This window comes from Lampetra fluviatilis, chromosome 4, assembly GCF_964198595.1.
Source record: "Lampetra fluviatilis chromosome 4, kcLamFluv1.1, whole genome shotgun sequence".
In the NCBI taxonomy this organism is placed as follows: domain Eukaryota; kingdom Metazoa; phylum Chordata; class Hyperoartia; order Petromyzontiformes; family Petromyzontidae; genus Lampetra; species Lampetra fluviatilis.
Genome location: NC_136278.1, coordinates 15,182,031 through 15,202,353, shown reverse-complemented (window position 1 = coordinate 15,202,353; position 20,323 = coordinate 15,182,031). Strand labels below are relative to the sequence as shown.

The following is a 20,323-nucleotide window of genomic DNA, read 5'->3' as shown; positions in this document are numbered from 1 at the left end:
TTCACGTAGCCTCAGATCAAAACTCCCTTGTCCTCCTTAATACCAGACACATTGCAGACGCTTATGACCGCCATACTCAATATGATGGCATCTTAAGCGCCCTTCTTTGGGTCCCTTAATGGCACCGTTCGATTCCTTGATCTCTTTTCTACTATTCACCTTCCAAGAGGACAACTGTGGACATAACCTTCTAATATTGATCAAATAAGTACCACTTCACAACAAGTTAACAGTGAGTGTTATTTGGAGAGACTGGCCAATGGCAAATATTACATTTTCCATATTGACTCAGGGCCATCAAGAGTGGTGATGACTTAAAGTCTCCTTTAGGCATGGATCCACTTTGAACTATCCATCTGACCTCTGCATTATGAGTCCCTTAGCACTTCATCTTGAGGACATTTTCTAGTTTTGGTCAAGAGCGACACGGACACCCGCTCGCTACAAATAGGATCGCTACCATGGCTGTTTCCCAGCAGAAAGCAGTATTTTTACAATTCCCTGCAATCTGCAGCTGTTAAAGGACTCAACAAATATCAAAGAACAATATTTCTTCAAGCACAAATCTTTAATCACGAAAATTGAATCAACTGCAAAGATGTACATATCGTTACACCCTTAGTGTTGAGATCCTGAGTTTAAATCTCAACCCATTTGAGATTAAACCGAAGTGTCTCCAGCTGTGTTACTGAGGCATAAACCTGTAAGGAATGTGTGGAGTCCTCTCCACGAGCGCGGTGATCACTCTTCCGAGGGTGAGTAGAGACTGGTTGATGTTCCCGGCCTCGCGAGCACGCTTGTCCACTGCTCCCGAGCGCCCAATGTTCTCGCTGCCGGCAAGGTCCACCTGCCAAAATACAAAAAGAAAAATGAAACTTCGTGTTGGTTTTCTAAAAATGGAAGCAATTTTAAATCAAATAAAATCTTGCCACAGGTTTTCACAGCCAATTAAGATTCACAATATTTTTTTCGGTTAAGCCATGCAATCGCCTCCGACTTCCTCAAATTCTCATTTACTTCCCGTATCTTGTCGTGACGTTTGATGTAGTTTCAACCAAAACGTCAAATCTATTCTAAATCTACTTTTGAGAATTGTTCTTCAATTCACCAGTAAGCTGAACTAATAATGGGTGATTTGTTAAATGCGTGTACTCATGACATTTTAATTGGCTTTATCTAGTATTAACTAAAACAGATTTACACTATGAGACCTCCTTTACCAGTGGCAAAATATAGTGATAGGTTTTTACCCTTTCAACTGGTACAAAAAGTGACACCTTTATACAAGGCATCATGTTTGCAATAACCACAACACAAGCAGTCAAAATGCAAACAAAAAGTGCGCTGTTTTTGAGTTGTACACCTTTTGGCGTCATTTGGTCCAACACCAATGGAGACTAGGCTCTAAGAAAAGCTGTCTCGGGTGTGGACCAATCAACTTCAAGGACAGTGCATATCATTATCATTATCAGAGTTGTTTCTTTTTGTTTGCATTTTGACTGCTTGTGTTGCGGTTATTGCAAACATGATGCCTTGTATAAAGGTGTCAGTTTTTGTAATAGTTGAAAGGGTAAAAACCTATCACTAAACTGAAGCACGGCAGTTCGACCCACCATATTTAGCTTGCCTATCTTCACGAGCTCTTCCCCATCCATCATGGTCTCCTTCATGTGTATGGTGATGGAAAACACCGAGTGGGATCGGCTACAAACAACAAAAGCACATACGGACACCACAAGTAATTAGATGACCATTACGAGCAATGCATTGTAGTAAAGCACAGCTTAATTCATCATCTTCTGTCACCCGTGGATGACAGGAGACCAATGATTATTTGAACCATTGGCAGATTCCTTAAAATATATGTAATAAAGGATTAATCTAAACGGTTTCTTGTGACCTCAACATTAAGGGCTCCCTACATATAAATTCATGACAATACAAGTCCAAACCTGGGATACTACCATTGGATAAGCTAAGTTCTAAATTGTAACCCCAGCCTTGCCAACAATAAATTAGAATAAATGAATGAATGCCAAATAACAGACACAACGTGCTCGTGTTGAGATTCGCGTGAAAGGGTGGCAGTTGCTGCTGCCGCACCTGGAGTAGGCATTCATCAGAGTGGAGGCGGTTCGTCGCTTGGCGGCACCATGCTCCAGGATGTGGTAGACCTCATCCTTGTTGTGGACCGTCACCTCCTCCAAGCCCTTGATCAGCACCGCTCCCTTCATGGACACAAATTTAGTTCAACCAAGATGATGTTTCATCTCCATTCGATGTGAATGCAAGATGCTCAGAGATGCCAAATTATCTACAAATTCACTTTGCTGTGACTCCATCCATCCCACAATATCTATCCGAATAGTGCAAGTTTGAGATCAGCATTAAGCCGAAAAAAATTATTCATACAAGTCTTCTTACAGATTTATATCTTACCAAATGGGAAACATAAAAATATAACAAGACAACTATATTCTTAGGTTTTTTCGGTAAAGTCACGTAGGTAAAAACATTAAAAAAATAAAATAAAAATCACGACGTTTCGGAGGCAACACAAGCTTCCGTCTTCAGGTGGTACCGTCACAGCCACGACAGCTGATACAGCTGTCACAGCCACGACAGCTGATACAGCTGTCGTGGCTGTGACAGCTGTCGTGGCTGTGACGGTACCACCTGAAGACGGACTTTACCGGAAAAAACCTAAGAATATGAATCATTGCAGTCACGAAAGCTTCAAATCTAGAAACAAGACAACTGTTTTTTGGGTTGCATCTTCCTTTAAATTAAGACAAACTAAAATGTAAAATATTTATATTTGCACCTCCAATTAGCACGTTGGCTACGTACAGTGCGACAGAAGTTCAACATACATACACTGTTTGCACTTGGCTTAAAAATTTTATTTTTACCAGCTTTATGGGTGTGTAACTTCCTCAGCAAATCAACAGTTTAAGGAAATTATTACTAAGATAAAACTCAAGCAAATTAGTTGCTTGAAGCATATATATGGGTTCTTTAATTCAGTAGGCATGCTATACAAGTGTACCTTATTGCGAGGGTCGTCAAACATTTGAAGCCTCTCTCCGATGTCTGGGCTGGAGCTAAGCAAGTCAAAAAGCTCTTCGTTGTAGATTTCCAGCAGAGAGACCTTTACCGAAAACTCAACCCCAAGGCTGGTGAGTTTTTCAAAGATTTGGTGCAGGGTCCTTGGGATGACCCCAGCCAGAGGATCCTAAACATCAAAACACATTTAATTAAATTTATATACAAATGCAATAGGTATGAAGGTTGGCAAACATTTGTATTACCATCTTTTTATTACCATGTAATGACTTACAAGTACAATTAAAGCTGACAAATTAGTATATTAGCTGCATATACGACTCGCTTAAGCATAAGCAGAACTACAGTGACTGGCACGGAATAATATTTTCATGCAGATGTAGTGATAAGGAATAGGTAACTACGGCATGTAGCGCTGGCTGCTGGCAAAAAGCTTGGCTGCCATGGCAACCCTGTCCACCAGAGGTGAGGGGGTAGGCGGGAGGAAGGGATGTGGGGAGAAGGGGACAGAGGGGGTACACGGGAGAAGCCCGGGAACCTTCTAGGGGGTTCTAGAAGGGGGGCGTAGCCAAGGGGGTGCAAGGCTGCGCTGGGAGGATATAAGGGGGACCCGGGGAGGATTCGGGGCCGTTTGTTGGAGTGGACCCCTGGAGCCCGTCAAGTCCCGTCAAGTCTTCGTCATCAACAACATCGTCTTACCCTAGTCTCAGCGTTGTGGGTCATGCAGCCGTTGCTGTCCTTACTATAAGTATTCTCAGTAGGCCTCAGCAAGGCAAGGTAAAAGATAAAAACAACGAGCCTACCTTTACCCTACCTTTTACCTTACCACAATACAATCACTCTACCCTACCTTTTACCCTTTAGCAGGTAAGGTAAAAAGCAACGAGCCTACCTTTACCCTACCTCTTACCCTTACCCCATACCAATTACCCGATTACAGGGTAATTACTGGGGTACTACACATGAAAAAGGTTTATAACGGCAAATGCTAGGTAGAGCGCTTCATTTATGTAGAATACTCTCGACGATTCCAATTTTACACGCTTGTTGTTGTCGTTGTTGTATCCTCAAATCTTGTAACTCAATTTTAACCCACTTCCCAATGTGGTATCGACTGAAAACTTGGTATACTTATGTCACACTGATGCCAATACTATATTCTATCATAAAAAATATATATATTTTTTTTATTTTCTTTTTTATATGTTATGTTTTGGCTTGGGTCTAATTGTCCACGGTCAACTGACGTTGGCTGTAATTGGCCACGGTCCCTTACGTTATGGCACACTTCGGGGCCACTTCCTGGAGTCGTGGAGTCCTGCCATTACTAGTACATTTCATAAAAGCGTGTTTAAAAAAAAGTTGTTTTTAATATTACTTATTAAATGGAAGCCACGGACTGCGCCACGGAGCTTTTAGCGGTAAACAAGGTACCGTATTTACCGGGTAATACCTCGCGCTACCTTTACCCTACCGGGTAATTCTTCCGAGCTACCTTACCCTACCCTTTACCTTACCCCTTGGCATGTCGACACCTTTGCCCTTTTAACTGGTAAAAAGGGTAAATTACCTTACCAAGGCCTAATTATCAGCGCCGGTGAAGGCTATCAATAAACAGTGCCTCCTAATATAGTGTCTCTCCAGTCTGTCACTACACAGGTGTAATAAGTGATTTTTTTCCAATTAAGAAGACTCTTAATAAACAATTTAACTATTCTACTCACATACCAGATTCTCTCTGGGATTGGCCAAGAACCTTAGATCTTCTTGGTTCTTTTGGTAAAGTCACGTAGAAGGGAAATAATAAAACATAATAAGATACAATTCTCACGACGTTTCGGCCACAATGCAAGCAGCTGTCCTCAGGTGAAGAACAGGGCTGTCGGAAAGACAGCGTCCGAATGACAGCCCTGTTCATCACCTGAGGACGGCTGCTTGCGTTGTGGCCGAAACGTCGTGAGAATTTTATCTTATTATGTTTTATTATTATTTTATTATTTCCCTTCTATGTAACTTTACCGAAAAAACCAAGAAGATGAATCCCTGCAGTCACGAAAGCTTCAAATCGAAACCTTAGATCTATTCCTGACATTTGACACAACTCCATCCAGGTAATGTTGCTGCATCAATTGGCACAAAGGACCACTGTCTAATGCCTGTAAATCACCTATATACCCTTAAACAAACTTTACATGGATACATGTGTAGTGACATAGAATCGGTCACTTAGCAGCATAGCGCTTGTTGCTGGCAGAGAAGGGGATCTGCCGTTGCAGCAGCTCCGACTGACAGCAAGCCACGTGATAGACCAGAGAGAGGGATGTAGGGGAAAGGTTACAAAAGGGGCACGTGAGGGAAGCCCAGGAACCCCGAGTAAGTTCTAGAGGGGGGGGGCGTGGCTGGGGCGGAGCGAGGCCACGCTGGGAGGATAAAAGGGACCCCCGAGTGGGAGCTCGTGGCTGTCGCTTGAGTGGGATCCCGTCGTGCTGCTGGAGTCTTCGCCGCCGTCTATGTCTTCACCTTCTCGGCGTCGTCAGTCAGGCATATTTCCACCTGTTCTGACTGGGAGCTGTAGTTACTTTGTGAACTGTTAAGGCTGTTAATAAATAGAGTGCCTCCTACTCTTAGTGTCTGTGAGTCAGTCACTTCACATGCATTCTTTGGCATTACCACAATACTGATTGACATGGTCTCCGACTTATTCCCCGAGCCCACAAGCTTTTAAACAAATGATGCATCGGTATGCATCTTGGTTGTTACCCATAACCTAGTGGGCCCTGTCAACTTTAATTCCTAATTTCAGAAGTTTTGGTAAAATGTATGATCCACACTGGTTGATCCCTCATTGCCAAATGGTAGCTTCATCTAAAGACAGCTTATAAGAGATAGTGCTACTGACACTCTCTCTCAGCTCTTTCCAGATACAAAGCCACAAGGAACATGTAATTGCATCAACCCACAAATGCAACAAACTGGCACCCGGTCCTAGTTCTCTCATCCCTTCATTTCCACCAATAATGAATCCGAATTTGCAATTCTTAATTTAAAATACAAAGCCAATTTTTTTGGTTCCTACTTTGCAGAAAATGATTCTTAATGTCCCAAGTAATATCCCGCCTATAGTTATTACTCGTTGTCAAAGCACATAGCAGTTGACAAAACATCCCAATATAGGACCACATAGCTTGGGCAATTGTTGGCACCAGTTAGCCTTCTGCCCATCTGGTTTTATGTGCAAACCCACGTTATAAAGCCAGCAGTTTTCAGACGCAAAATGCATGAAGCAAAATATATTTTTGAATGTAAAACATATTCTTAGATTACCTCTTCCCAAGTGAATTCATCATTTGGTGACCTTTCCCCTTCCATCGTGAAGGTTTTCCCTGTACCAGTCTGTCCATAACTTTAAAACAAAGAAAACAAAACTGAAGCATTTATGAAGCAAACATTAATACAAAACACAGCAGCCGTGATTTACAGCAAGTTGTCAAAACAAAGAATGCACTGCACTGGCTTTGTTCCGTAAGCTCTAATATCTCAAATACACATTGTGGAACGTACTTGCTGGAGAGTAGGCAGAAGTGATATGTAGTGCCATCCCAGACAAACAGGGGGTGTTCAAGTGTTGAAATGTACCCCTACGATAGGAACCGTAGAAATCTAAAAACTACTTATATAGCATCCTTGTCACTCTGAAAGTGTCGTCTCTAAAAGGTGGACTTCACATTGAAAATTAAAACCCACTGGCTTTTATTCACTTGGCAAGTGTCCTTATTTTAAAGCATGGCCAAAGAAGAAACCACCAAACATGCATGCAGCCTATAAAACTCATAATTATTAAATACACTGATCACAAAGACCAGTGCCTAAAAGGTCGTTTATTGTCCACTTTCAGAATGAAAATATAAAAAATCGTGTACGGCATGCACGGAATCTGTGACACTTTTCATAATGTATTTAGTTATGGCACATGACGTTACAAGATGAGATCATGGAGAAGTGATGTATGTGGGTGGCGTGCAACGCATTGGCCAGAACGGTTTATTAATTGAGCGTTCAATTTTTGACAGGTTTCAGGCAACCCTGATGTGGCCGAATTTATATAGGTTCAACTCCTAACAGCAACACAGATTGATAATTAAATTTCATTTTATGGATTATATTGCATGCCACGCTCGACCCACGGTGTTCTGAATGGGTAGATCACAGATGGGAAATCTGACTTCAGGTTTGATTTCTCACAAACCAGAGACCGCAATTAACATCAGGATTCACATCTCTACAGGCTCTCGTATTGCCAGTGTGTGAAGAAGAGGACTGTATAGACTAAACTCAGAACACTTTCCATAAAAACATTTTTCCACAACTTCTAGGTGAGCAATAATTTATGCAGTGTATTTTATTAGCTAGCAAGGATGGAATTCACATTATGTGTACTTACGCAAATACTGTGCAGTTGTAACCTAAGATAACTTCATCCAAAATTGGATAAACCACACTCTTGTAAATTTCTATTTGTTTTGCAGCAGGACCAAAGACCTGTAAATAAACATGGTATTGTAACATAGACAAATCATTTTTAAAACCTCATTTAAAATGTTTGTATATCAGCTCCAGAAGAAAACCAACATCATGTCATTAACGATTCACTTAAAAAGGCCCCTTAATTTAAAAGAATGCTCAGTTTCACTTTATTCATATGACATTCGTCCAACTTGCTCAGCTATAAATAAAACGAGGTGCAACTCAGGTGTTGAATTTGTCCTGCACGTTGTGTATTCAAAAAACATCCCCACAAATTACATCTATTAGAGTCGACGAAAGTGCTAGTGTGGAGATGATGATACTGTACTGATGGGACATTAATCCTGGGCAAGAACCATACCATGTCATACGTATAGGTCTTCTTTGAAGACTTTTCTCCAAGTGGGACATTCAACTTTACAGACAATTCTTTCCTGGCTTGATCGCATTCCACAACAGAATACGAATTCGCTTTCCTCTCAATTCCATTCAGTGGCCTAAAGAAACAAATGAAGTTACAAAGTGAGACAATTACAGTCATGATCCTGTATCCCCAAAAACCAGTGCCTGGCAACCAGTGTGCCGCAGCAAAGTCCCAGGCGTGCCACGGCGTCCCGCAAGCCACGAACCGCACAACCCCACTCCATTGATCACAGGGCAGGACGGCAGCAGACGGGCCCGTCAGCCCCCACCCCCGGCCCTTTCAATCCCCCAGATCGCGCATGCGCAGTTGGGCGAATAGACAAGGATACACAGGAACGCAGACACATACAAAGACACAGAGACACGGTGGCAAAGAGATACACAAAGACATGCGGACACTCACGCAGTTCAGCAAATGAACCTTATGGCAGGACCCTGGGGTCCCCCATAAGCCCCCGGCTCTCGCATAAACATTATATTATAACTAGCTTTACTACCCGGCTTCGCCCGGGACTTGGATTCTCGACGCCCGGCCGTCTTTGTCTCCCCAGTGGCGATGTTCACACCACGGTTACTCGTTTGAGGCTGAGTCGACCTAGGGGAGGCCCAGGACCGGTTCAAATGATCGTCACAGGTGGTGGTAGCAAGTGGGAATCGAACTCGGGTCGCCGAGTTTATAGCGCAGCGCACTAACCACTACACTACCGCTCGCCCCACACACGCGCCCCCCGTCCATAGGTACACATACACGCGCTTGCTACAGACACACATCTTTAACGGTGCGTACGGCAGTAAATGACAGGAATAATAAAGCAATGCTGCGCGAAGAACGTCTTAGACCTGCAAAACATTTGTATGGCACTTTACTCACGGAGGGTTGGGGGGGGATGCGTGATGAGCAGGCACACTGCGTTACGCTTCCGCACGCGCGGGTCACATGCCAGATGTGACGTGACAGCTCACTTGCCGTGCAAAATATATGCATTATTGCGCCCCCCCCCCCCCCCAAAAGAATAAAAAAGTAATGTTTGTATAAGTTTTGCATGGTGTACATTCTGGAAAGGACCCACATGGCAAATTTTAACGTTTTTTGCATGTCGGGAAGTACGCTAAACATTTTCAACAGACACACATTCACAAATTTCCCTTTTTTATATATATAAATATCAGTAAAACCCGGCGTTGCAAGGGTCTTCACGTGTTGTCTGAGTTGGAGGCTTTGTATTTTGTGGTTTGCATGTGGACGCGTTCGTAAAAACAAAGTTTTTCACTATAAATTCTTTATATGCGTGGCAGCGAACTTAATATAAAGGATTTAAAAATATATTCGCCTGTGAAGGACGCGGGGATCGATCCCGCGACCTTTGGCATGGGAAGCGAGGGCGCTACCAACTGTGCTACTCCGCCACGGCCTCGATGAACGGGCCAATCGCAGCGCTAGGAAAACCAAACGGACCAATCGTGTCTCGCAAATCCCTCACATTTCGTCCAATGAAACTGCGTATGGTCCGGCGACACACAGACACACACACAGACAGACAGATTTGCGATTTTATATATATAGATGTAAACACAAACTTTGCTCTTATTCACCAATGGGTTTGGAGGATGGTGGCAAGTGTTGTCTAGTTAAACTAAGCCTATAAAACTAAAAACTACTTACCTGCAGTACCTCTATTTAAATACACTATCGGAAAAATTATTTACACCCCTGTCAATCATCGTGTTTCTCAGTGTGGATTTGTAAACAGTACATGAAATAGTACACGTTTTCAATGCACTGTTCATATTGTAACAAGCAAACTTAATTTGGAGCTTTCGTGACTGCAGGAATTATTCTTTGGTTTTTTCGGTAAAGTCACGTATAAAGATAAAATAATAAATTAAATACTAGCATACGACGTTTCGATTGCAACACAAGCAATCATCATCAGGTATAAATTAAATAGAAACACAAATCTAGTATACTTAGAAATGTAATGTAATACAACAGAGAGTCGGATAACATAACAGTCAACACCCTATCTGGTTCATTACGTTCTTCCTGAGAATGCTCCAAATTAAGTTTGAACCACTTCTACGGGGAAGTTTTAAGTTAGTTTTTTCTCTCTCTCTCTCTGGGTTTTTTCGTTGTCTCTCTCTGCTTGTGTATCGGTCTTCGTGTCTGTGTTTTTTCAAATTTCACACTTAACTTCTAATTTAGCAATCTTTGGAAGAACGTAATCAACCAGGCTATGCGTTAATTGTGTGTTGACCGACCCTGTGTTGCATTGCATTACATTTCGAAATTTTTGCTAGGTTAGTTAATTTAGTGTGTCTCTCTCTCTGCCTCCTAATTTTTTCAAGCTTTCGTACCGTACCACTCATCGTGCTACTCATTGACATGCTAATTTCTCTAACCCCTCTCTCTCCACCCCTGCCCCCCTCTCTCAAGCTTTTTACACCTTGCCACTCACCGTTTCCACTCATGGTCATGCTAATTTCTCTAACCCCTCCCTCTCTCCCCGCCCCCCCTTTCTCTATTTAAGGCCTCGACACAGAGGCGTAGTTTCCCTTTGTGCCTATGTTTGCTCTCTCTCTATGTATCTCTGTGATATGTCTGCTTATATGTCTGTCTATGTTTCTGTGTTTAATCTCTCTCTCAAATTTAGCATTCTCAGGAAGAACGTAATCAACCAGATAGGGTGTTGACTGTTATGTTATCCGACTCTCTGTTGTATTACATTACATTTCTAAGTATACTAGATTTGTGTTTCTATTTAATTTATACCTGATGATGATTGCTTGTGTTGCAATCGAAACGTCGTATGCTAGTATTTAATTTAATTTATTATTTTATCTTTATACGTGACTTTACCGAAAGAACCAAAGAATTGTAACAAGCATTTATACCAATGTTACTCTACAGAGTAGTGGGTCGCCGCTCCTCTTATCCACATTGATACGAGCGGTATGTGGGGACTATGGCTTAACCGCAAAAAAACACCTATCTGCACAGATGCATAAGGGCAAGCGATGTATTATCAAACAGGAGGAATTAACAGTTGTTGTGTCTATACCCTTTTTTTTATTAAGAACAATTCCAAAAAAAAATGTATATATTTTTTTTATATCTGTAATAATCCTTCAGGAGACGGCTTCGGAATCGGTCCTTTTTATTTTCACTTCACGATACACCTTGCTCACTTACTCTCCGTTGCTGGCAGACAACGGAGAGAGGACAGACCACCCACTAAGTCCCCGCCGCGCACGTGGCAACCCCCGGCCCCGTCCGCGCGTGACCCTGCTCTCCTCCTGCTCCAGTCTGCTCCCGATCGTTCTCCTCCCCTCGCTCTTAACACCTTCGTCACGTGGTTCCCCCAGCCAATCATCCATGGACAGCTCCGACCATTCTCGATGGTTCCCTGTCAATCCCGGGACCACGCCCCTCATCCGGCTCCCCATTAGCTGGGGCCCCGAATGGCTAAGCCCATCCCCCTGATGGCCTGTCATGATGACGCATGGGCCATGGTCCCTACCTCAACCCTTATTGGCTACAAGCAGGACCGGCAAGCCAATCCCCACGTGAACCCTCTGTGGCCGTTATTACATATCTATATATCTTTTTTTTTTATTAAACAATGAAAACAACTCACTTCTCCTCACAAGCACACCAGGAATCCATGAAACATGGAGGGCCGTTAAAATGATAAGAATTCGGTCAGAGAGGTCATAGACATCCAGATGGACAAAAAGATGGATGGACTAACCTCCCAAGACATCTGGAGATGTACATGGGGGTGCAGAGCAGAGAAAAACAACTTTTACAACTCGCGTTTTCCTTATACTGTTTCCGTACCGAAAAGTAGAAACTTAACTAAAAGAATTAACCAACAAACAATAGGGGCTTTTTATTAGTAATTCCCTTGTATTCCTCGTATTCACCGTATATATATTATTTTTGTATTGTATGTTTCTATCTACCTGACCAAAAAAAATAATAATTACGAATTCCAACAGTTAAGGAAGCGTAAGTGGAAACTTAGTTGCACTTAACCTCAGGAATAAATGTAACACACAGGACCACATAAATGTATTGCAAATATCTCCTCAGCCACCTTTGTCTCCAACGGTCCGGCACAAACAGATGGCCCATGAATACTTGGAGGGTTAGGAAAGGTCTCGAGGAGGGGTCGCGGGGGTGTCTGCTTCTTCTCGCTCTGTTTGTGTTTTGTTGCCCGCTCGCAAGGAATGCGCAGAGAGGGGAGTCACGTTTTTGAGTTTAAGCACAAGCGCACATAGCGAACAAGCAGTCTGTCCGAGTCGCGCTCAGCGTTGCGACGGGGCTCGCAAGGGAGCTGTGGCAGTCGTGCCTCGAGAAGAGATGGGACGACGAGACATCGTTAAAGTGGCAGCCTGAGAGCAGTCTGTCCGAGTCGCGCACAGCGTTGCAACGGGGCTCGCAAGGGAGCTGTGGCAGTCGTGCCTCGAGAAGAGATGGGACGACGAGACATCGTTAAAGTGGCAGCCTGAGAGCAGTCTGTCCGAGGCGTGCTCAGTCTTGCAACTCGGCGTGCGACGCGGCGTTGCGACGGGGCTCGCAAGAGAGCTGGGGCAGATCGTGCCTCGAGAAGTGATGGAACGAGGAGGGGTCGTTCGAGTCGCAGAAGTCTGAGTTCAACCTGGGTCGGGGCTGGGTTTCAGCCGTACTCCAGCTGGCGGAGCATCGTGAGGAAACGAAACACCGATGCCGATAGCAGGTGTCGCTTCTCGCAGAACGAAGTTAAGTGCGAGTGAAGCTGGCAGCTGCACGAACAAGGGAAGCACGGAGAAGAGAGAGTGACGAGTGACGACAAGCAATCAACCTGTAAAAGGGCGGAAATCGCCGAGCGTCAATCAAGCGAGCAAAGCAGAGAGCGCGAAGCAGTGGAGAAAGCCTGGTCAAACGGCTGTGAGGAAGAGGACAGCGCCATCGAATGCGCAGTGTGTTTGAGGCGCACAGCGACCAACGACCCAATGAGAACAGACCAGACGTCCAGAGCGACGGCGAGCATCGTGCCGACTCAACAATCAATCGAGCAGTGGAGAAGCCGGGGGCTGCCACCAAGAGAGAAAAAGCGCCATCGAATGCGCAGTGTGTTTGATACTCAGACCGACCACCACCCAGTGAGCACAGCCGCGTCGTCCAGAGCCACAAGCCAACACAGTCTGAAGCAAGGGCGAATGTCCGTGTGAAGTTGGCAGCGATCAAGGAGAGAGCGACAAGAACAGCACGACCCGGGCGTCACCGAGCGTCGTGCCAACTCGTCATCTAGCAGTAGAAGGAGAGAGAGCGCAAGAGCAGCACGACTCGGACGTCACCGAGCGTCGTGCCGACTCGTGGAGGAGCTGCGCGCTATCCGGCGACGGAATCATCGTGCACCACGTCGGCGAGCGTCGTGCAAACTCAATCGAGCAGTGGAGAGAGAGAGAGCACACAAGCAGAGACACGCCCGAGCGAGGGAGCAGCATGACTCGCTGCGGCCACGCCCAACCCAGAGAAAACCTCTGGCTGCTGTTTGTATCCTCCCACACCACACAAGCTAACGACACAACTCCCGGCTCTAAAAATTAATTAATTTTACAAGGGGACAACGCACACACAGCACGCACACGAATAAGACTAAAAAAAAAATTATCTTTGCGTTTCAAAAAGGGTTGCCATTTCGAGGTGGTGCGTTCACTACCAACTGATCGTGCAAAGCAGTTGCTGCCGTCGAGTTACATGAATAAGGAATGTTTTAGTCATTCAATTTCGTTAATTGCATAATCTTGCCCATGAATTTATTGACGTATACTTGCTTTTGCATAAGAGAGTGTCATGTGTTTGTTTAGAATTAAAATTGCTTAACACCAAGTCTCGAGTGTTTCTTCCAAGTCCATGCAAAACTGTCTTATTCTTGAGAACTGTATCCTGTGATGAGATCTGAAACTGGAGACCTAAAATAACATAAACACACTAAGATAATCAGTAAATGTTTAATCAATGATAATCGTGTTACCCTGATTGATACAACTCTGGATAAACGAAACTAAGCCTAATTATCATAACTGCTTACATTAACATAATCGCAAGCATCCGGATAAATTACTACGATTATCTCCGCGATTATCATATTTATGCATATAATTACACATATCATAATTAATGCATGTTAATACATACATTAACATAATTAAGGCGATTTGCGCATTTTTTGGAAAATTATTAATTTTTATTATTTTTATCAAAATTTCATAACCCAACACATACAACACAGTGGAACGCATCTCATCTGTTAAATATATGCAGGTAATAGGATTGTCATCGAATGATCTTGGCTGCAGACATTGGTAGGTCACAAATAATAATTAAGATAAGAGAGCAGTTTCACTATATTATGTATACCGTTATGACAAATGAAGAACTTAAGTCCTGTAGGCAGCTTGAGCAGCTTTGGATAAGACTTATGATCCTGCCCATACCCGAGCATGGAGTGCATTCGCTTGTTCAGCTCTTCTGCACATTCATCCTCGCTGCGCTTGGACGACATAACAGAATGATCCGCGCCAGGTGAGTCGCGGTGTTTACGTGCGCGGTGGGATTTAGTCGCCAAAAATAAATAAATTACGATTTTGACTTACGTTTATTCGGGACCCCGGGGTCCCGCCACAAGTTCAAATACTTGTTGTGTCTATACCCTTTTTTTAAGAACAATTCAAAAAAATAATTGTATTATATATTTTTTTAATATATCTATATATCTTTTTGTTTTAATTAAACAATGAAAACAACTCACTTATCCTCACAAGCACACCAGGAATCCATGAAACATGGAGGGCGGTTAAAATGATAAGAATTCGGTCACAGAGAGGTCATAGACATCCAGATGGACAAAAGATGGATGGACGAACCTCCCAAGACATCTGGAGATGTACATGGGGGTGCAGAGCAGAGTAAATAACGGTTGCAACTCGCGTTTTCTTAACGTTTTCCGTACCGAAAAGTAGAAACTTAACAAAGAGAATTAACCAGCAAACAATAGGTTTTTTTATTATTAGTAATTCCCTTATATTCACCGCATACATATTATTTAGAATTATATTTTTCCTATCTACATGACCTTCCTAAAAAGTAAAGAGTACGAATTCCAACAGTTAAGGAAGCGTAAGTGGAAACTTAGTTGCACTTAACCTCAGGACATTAAAAAAAAATAACTCAAGAATAAATGTAACACACAGGACCACATAAATGTATTGCAAAAATCTCCTCAGCCACCTTTGTCTCCAACGGTCCGGCAAGCAAGAAGGGAGCAGAAAGGTCACAAAGGGGGGGGGGTTTGTGCTGACATTCGAGAACATCTGTTTTTTTTCTGTTCGTTTTCTCTCGCAAGAGACGCGGAGGAGAGAGTGCTCACATTTTGAGTTAACACGGCCGTCTTTGTCTCCCCGCAGCACAAACAGATGGCCCATGAATGCTTGGAGGGTTAGGTAAGGTCGCGAGGAGGGGTCGCGGGGGTGTCTGCTTTTTCTCGCTCTGTTTGTGTTTTGTTGCCCGCTCGCAAGGAATGCGCAGAGGGGAGTCACGTTTTTAAGTTAAGCACAAGCACGCTCAGCGAACAAGCAGTCTGGGTCGAGTCGTGCTCAGTCTCGCAACTCGGCTTGCGACGCAGCGTTGCGACAGGGCTCGCAAGAGAGCTGGGGAAAATCGTGCCGAGGAAAGATGGGACGACGAGACATCGTTAAGGTGACAGCCTGAATGAGCAGTCTGTCCGAGTCGCGCTCAGTGTTGCGACGGGGCTCGCAAGAGAGCGGGGGCAGATCGTGCCTCGAGGAGAGATGGAACGAGGAGGGGTCGTTTGAGTCGCAGAAGTCTGAGTTCAACCTGGGTCGGGGCTGGGTTTCAGCCGTGCTCCGGCTGGCGGAGCGTCGTGAGGAAACGAAACACCGATGCCGATAGCAGGTGTCGCTTCTCGCAGAACGAAGTTAAGTGCGAGTGAAGCTGGCAGCTGCACGAACAAAAGAAGCACGGAGCAGAGAGAGTGACGAGTGACGACAAGCAATCAACCTGTAAAAGGGCGGAGATCGCCAAGCGTCGACCAAGCGAGCAAAGCAGAGAGCGCGAAGCAGTGGAGAAAGCCTGGTCAAATGGCTGTGAGGAAGAGGACAGCGCCATCGAATGCGCCGTGTGTTTGAGGGCACACCGACCAACGACCAGTGTGAACAGACAAGACGTCCAGAGCGACGGCGAGCATCGTGCCGACTCAACAATCAATCGAGCAGTGGAGAAGCCGGGGGCTGCCACCAAGAGAGAGAAAGCGCCATCGAATGCGCAGTGTGTTTGATACTCAGACCGACCACCACCCAGTGAGCACAGCCGCGTCGTCCAGAGCCACAAGCCAACACAGCCTGAAGCAAGGGCGAGTGTCCGTGTGAAGTTGGCAACGATCAAGGAGAGAGCCACAACACAGCACGACTCGGACGTCACCGGGCGTCGTGCCAACTCGTCATCTAGCAGTAGAGGGAGAGAGAGCGCAAGAGCAGCACGACTCGGACGTCACCGGGCATCACCGAGCGTCGTGCCAACTCCTCATCTAGCAGTAGAGGGAGAGAGAGCGCAAGAGCAGCACGACTCGGACGTCACCGGGCGTCACCGAGCGTCGTGCCAACTCGTCATCTAGCAGTAGAAGGAGAGAGAGCGCAAGAGCAGCACGACTCGGACGTCACCGGGCGTCACCAAGCGTCGTGCCAACTCGTCATCTAGCAGTAGAGGGAGAGAGCGCAAGAGCAGCACGACTCGGACGTCACCGGGCGTCACCGAGCGTCGTGCCAACTCGTCATCTAGCAGTAGAGGGAGAGAGAGCGCAAGAGCAGCACGACTCGGACGTCACCGGGCGTCACCGAGCGTCGTGCCAACTCGTCGTCCAGCAGTGGAGAGAGAGAGCGCACAAGCAGAGACACGCCGAGCGAGGGAGCAGCAGGGGCTCGCGGCGGCCACGCCCAACCCAGAGAAAACTTCTGGCCGCTGTTTGTATCCTCCCACACCACACAAGCTAACGACACAACTCCCGGCTCTAAGAATTAATTAATATTACAAGGGGACAACGCACACACAGCACGCACACGAATAAGACTTTAAAAAAATTGTCTTTGCGTTTCAAAAAGGGTTGCCATTTCGAGGTGGTGCGTTCAATATCAACTGATCGTGCAAAGCAGTTGCTGCCGTCGAGTTACATGAATAAGAAATGTTTTAGGCATTCATTTTCGTTAACTGCATAATCTCGCCAATGAAGAAGTATTTTTAGTCATTCATTTTCGTTAATCGCATAATCTTGCCCATGAATTTATTGAACGTATACTCGCTTTCGCATACTAGAGTGTCATGTGCTTGTTTAGAATAAAATTGCTTAACACCAAGTCTCGAGTGTTTCTTCCAAGTCCATGCAAAACTGTCTTATTCTTGAGAACTGTAGCCTGTGATGAGATCTGAAACTGGAGACCTAAAATAACATAAACACACTAAGATAATCGATAAACGTTTAATCGATGATAATCGTGTTATCCTGATTGATATAACACTGGATAAACGAAGCTGAGCCTAATTATCATAACTGATCACAGTAACATAATCGCAAGCATCCGCATAAATTACTACGATTATATCCGCGATTATCATAATTTATGCATATAATTACACACATTATCATAATTTATGCATGCTAATACACACATTAACATAATTAATGCGATTTGCGCATTTTTCGGAACATTAATATTTTTTATTATTTTTATCAAAATTTCATAATCCAACACATACAACATACTGATCATGGATTTTGGCACCCCTTGATTTCCTTGTTCTCGATGATCACGGTAGTGTACAGGAGATTGTGAATTCTCTCTCAGCTACAACGCATTACCACCAAGCCCCCTGGACCCACAGTGAGTTTTTGGCTTTGTGTGCCACAAAGATCGAGCAAGCTCAAGAGTTTGTTTGCCGTGTAATGAAATGAGATGAGAAACACTGCCCTAAACTATGCTCGTAAACCCTACTCATAAAATGTTGTTTTTCCACATAAGCCTGAGCCCATATTTACAACTGACAAATCTAGGCTCTGTAAAGTCCTCATTAACAAGATCACACATATGCCACATGCCGATAACTGAACCAATACACATTCTTTAAATGGTCAATGTTTAGAAGTGAAAATCAGTGTTGATGGACACTATAGGCAAAAGCTTGTGTTGCTTAAAACGTACCGAAAAACATGGATATTTACACACGCCCTGTTTATTCTGATGTGTACGCATCCTATTGTTATACAGTAGTTAAATTTCAGTGCTGTATACAACATAGCAAGGAAATAGCTTTTATTATTTGACGCAACTGCAATAGCTTGCACACATGTTTCGTTTTAAATGATGATCAGTCATAGGAACGTGCAAATTAGAAATCCAATGCGACACTTGCGGCTCTGAACTTACCTGCATCGCACAAACACCTGAATGTGTTTCCCTTTGTCATCTTTGTCAGGTTTTTTTCCGCTGACATAAGACATCTTTGCAAATGTAAGCCTGCAAAAAATATGTAAGAATATAAATTAAAACCATGCTATCAAGAGGCATTGATAACAAATCGGATATTCACTTATAATTCGACGCTTTTCAACTAAAACATTGACTGTTGGCAGTGGTGTTCAAGCACGCAGAAAAAAACACCACTATTTACATTTAAGAATAACGTGCAGTTTGAAGACAGCCATAAACTCCCTCCCATTACAGTGTAACAATTTTTTTTGTTTAGTTCCTGGGTAGTAAGTGTTATTTCCTAATTGCTTATGCCTGAAAAGTACAGAAAATGGCTATTATTCGCCACAAACGTTGCTTTGTGACCAGGACAATATTTTGAAATTGACCTATTTTCAATGAGAAAACGGGCGAATTTGTTTTTTCCTTCACATAAAGTCAGAAAAAACATATGAATCAAAATTAACATGTATTATACTAAAGTACTACACAAAAATTACTACAAAAGATTTAGACACCAAGGCGCACTATCACAGCGGACCGAGTTCTCTGTGGGGAGGAACATCGTCAAGTGGGAGCTACTGGTGGACCCCCCGGAAGGTGCTGATGCCACCACTGCACATCAAATTAGGCCTGATGAAACAATTTGTCAGCTGTAGATAAGGAGTCGGCAGCCTTCATGTACCTTCAAGACTTCTTCCCGAAGCTGTATGAGGCAAAGGTCAAAGACGGTGTCTTCGTCAGACCACAGATAAAGAAGATCCTGCAGTGCAACGAATTCTCCAAGAAGCTCACTAGTAAGGAGAACGCGGCTTGGAACAGCTTTGTCGCAGTGGTTTGTGGCTTCCTGGGCAATCACAAGGTCGAAAACTATGTGGAGCTGGTTGGTAAAGAACTATGTCACAATGGGCTGTAGGATGTCCCTAAAAGTCCATATCCTTGATGCTCATCTTGATAAATGCAAGGAGAACATGGGAGCGTACTCGGAGGAGCAAGGCGAGCGCCTACAATGCGCCACGGCTCCCCACGTACACACTCGGCACAGGGGACGCACCACGGCGACTCTCTGGGTGGTGGTGGCGGCACCGCGGCTCAGAAGCGGCGGGTCGCAGCGATGGGAGATGCGCGTGGAGAGACAAAAGAAACCGTGAACGTCGGGAGCGGAGGTCGTACTCCCCCAGTGCCCTCACCGCTCAACCGCTGCTCAGTCTGTGCCCCGCGTACGTCCGCTCCGACAGAAATCGTCCTCCTGTAGCAAAAGTGGCAATGACAGCGACGGGCGGCGAAACAGCGCGAGTCGGAACCGCGCCCCCTCCACTCCGGCAGCCGTTGACGCGGCAACAATTTGAACAGTCACGTGCACAGGTTTAGCCAATGCCGTCGCAGCGGATGGGGGGAAGGTCGCGCGTGATTGGTGAATGGGTGACGTCACGCAGATTTAAAGGCGCGAGATTTTTTTCTCGCGCAGGATCCAGCGGGGAGAGGCCGGGGAGGAGGGGCGGAGATGGTAGCGGGGAGGACCCAGGGCTAGGGGCGGGGGGGCCTGGGGCCGGGCTAGAGGTGGGGAGGGGGATAGGAGAGGGAAAGGGGGGGCGAGGGGCGGGGAGGGGGGGCGAGGGGCGGGGAGGGGGGGCGAGGGGCGGGGAGGGAGAGCGAGGGGCGGGGGCGAGGGGAGGGGGGCAGGCGCGGGGGAGGGGGGCGGGGGCGAGGGGAAGGGGGCGGGGCCGATGGGCGGAAAGGGGGGCGGGGGCGATGGGCGGGGAGGGGGGCGAGGGGCGGGGAGGGG

General features: G+C 45.2%; 1 protein-coding gene across 2 annotated transcripts in view; it reads right to left on the bottom strand.

Moving 5' to 3' along the window:
• Positions 1-19,881, bottom strand: part of KIF11 (kinesin family member 11) — a 45,710-nt gene extending 25,829 nt beyond the window's left edge. Inside the window, exons 1-9 of one of the 2 annotated variants that reach the window (XM_078855673.1) lie at positions 19,728-19,881; positions 18,496-18,585; positions 7,952-8,087; positions 7,508-7,605; positions 6,391-6,469; positions 3,050-3,235; positions 2,104-2,228; positions 1,614-1,704; positions 702-847 (exon numbers count right to left, since the gene is read on the bottom strand). In XM_078855673.1, the coding sequence (XP_078711799.1) occupies positions 702-847; positions 1,614-1,704; positions 2,104-2,228; positions 3,050-3,235; positions 6,391-6,469; positions 7,508-7,605; positions 7,952-8,087; positions 18,496-18,569 (935 nt within the window). In that variant the 5' untranslated portion in view covers positions 18,570-18,585; positions 19,728-19,881. Of the gene's footprint in view, positions 1-701; positions 848-1,613; positions 1,705-2,103; positions 2,229-3,049; positions 3,236-6,390; positions 6,470-7,507; positions 7,606-7,951; positions 8,088-18,495; positions 18,586-19,222 lie in introns of both variants that reach the window. The other variant, XM_078855675.1, reaches the window with a different exon arrangement.
• Positions 19,882-20,323: the final 442 nt, after the last annotated feature.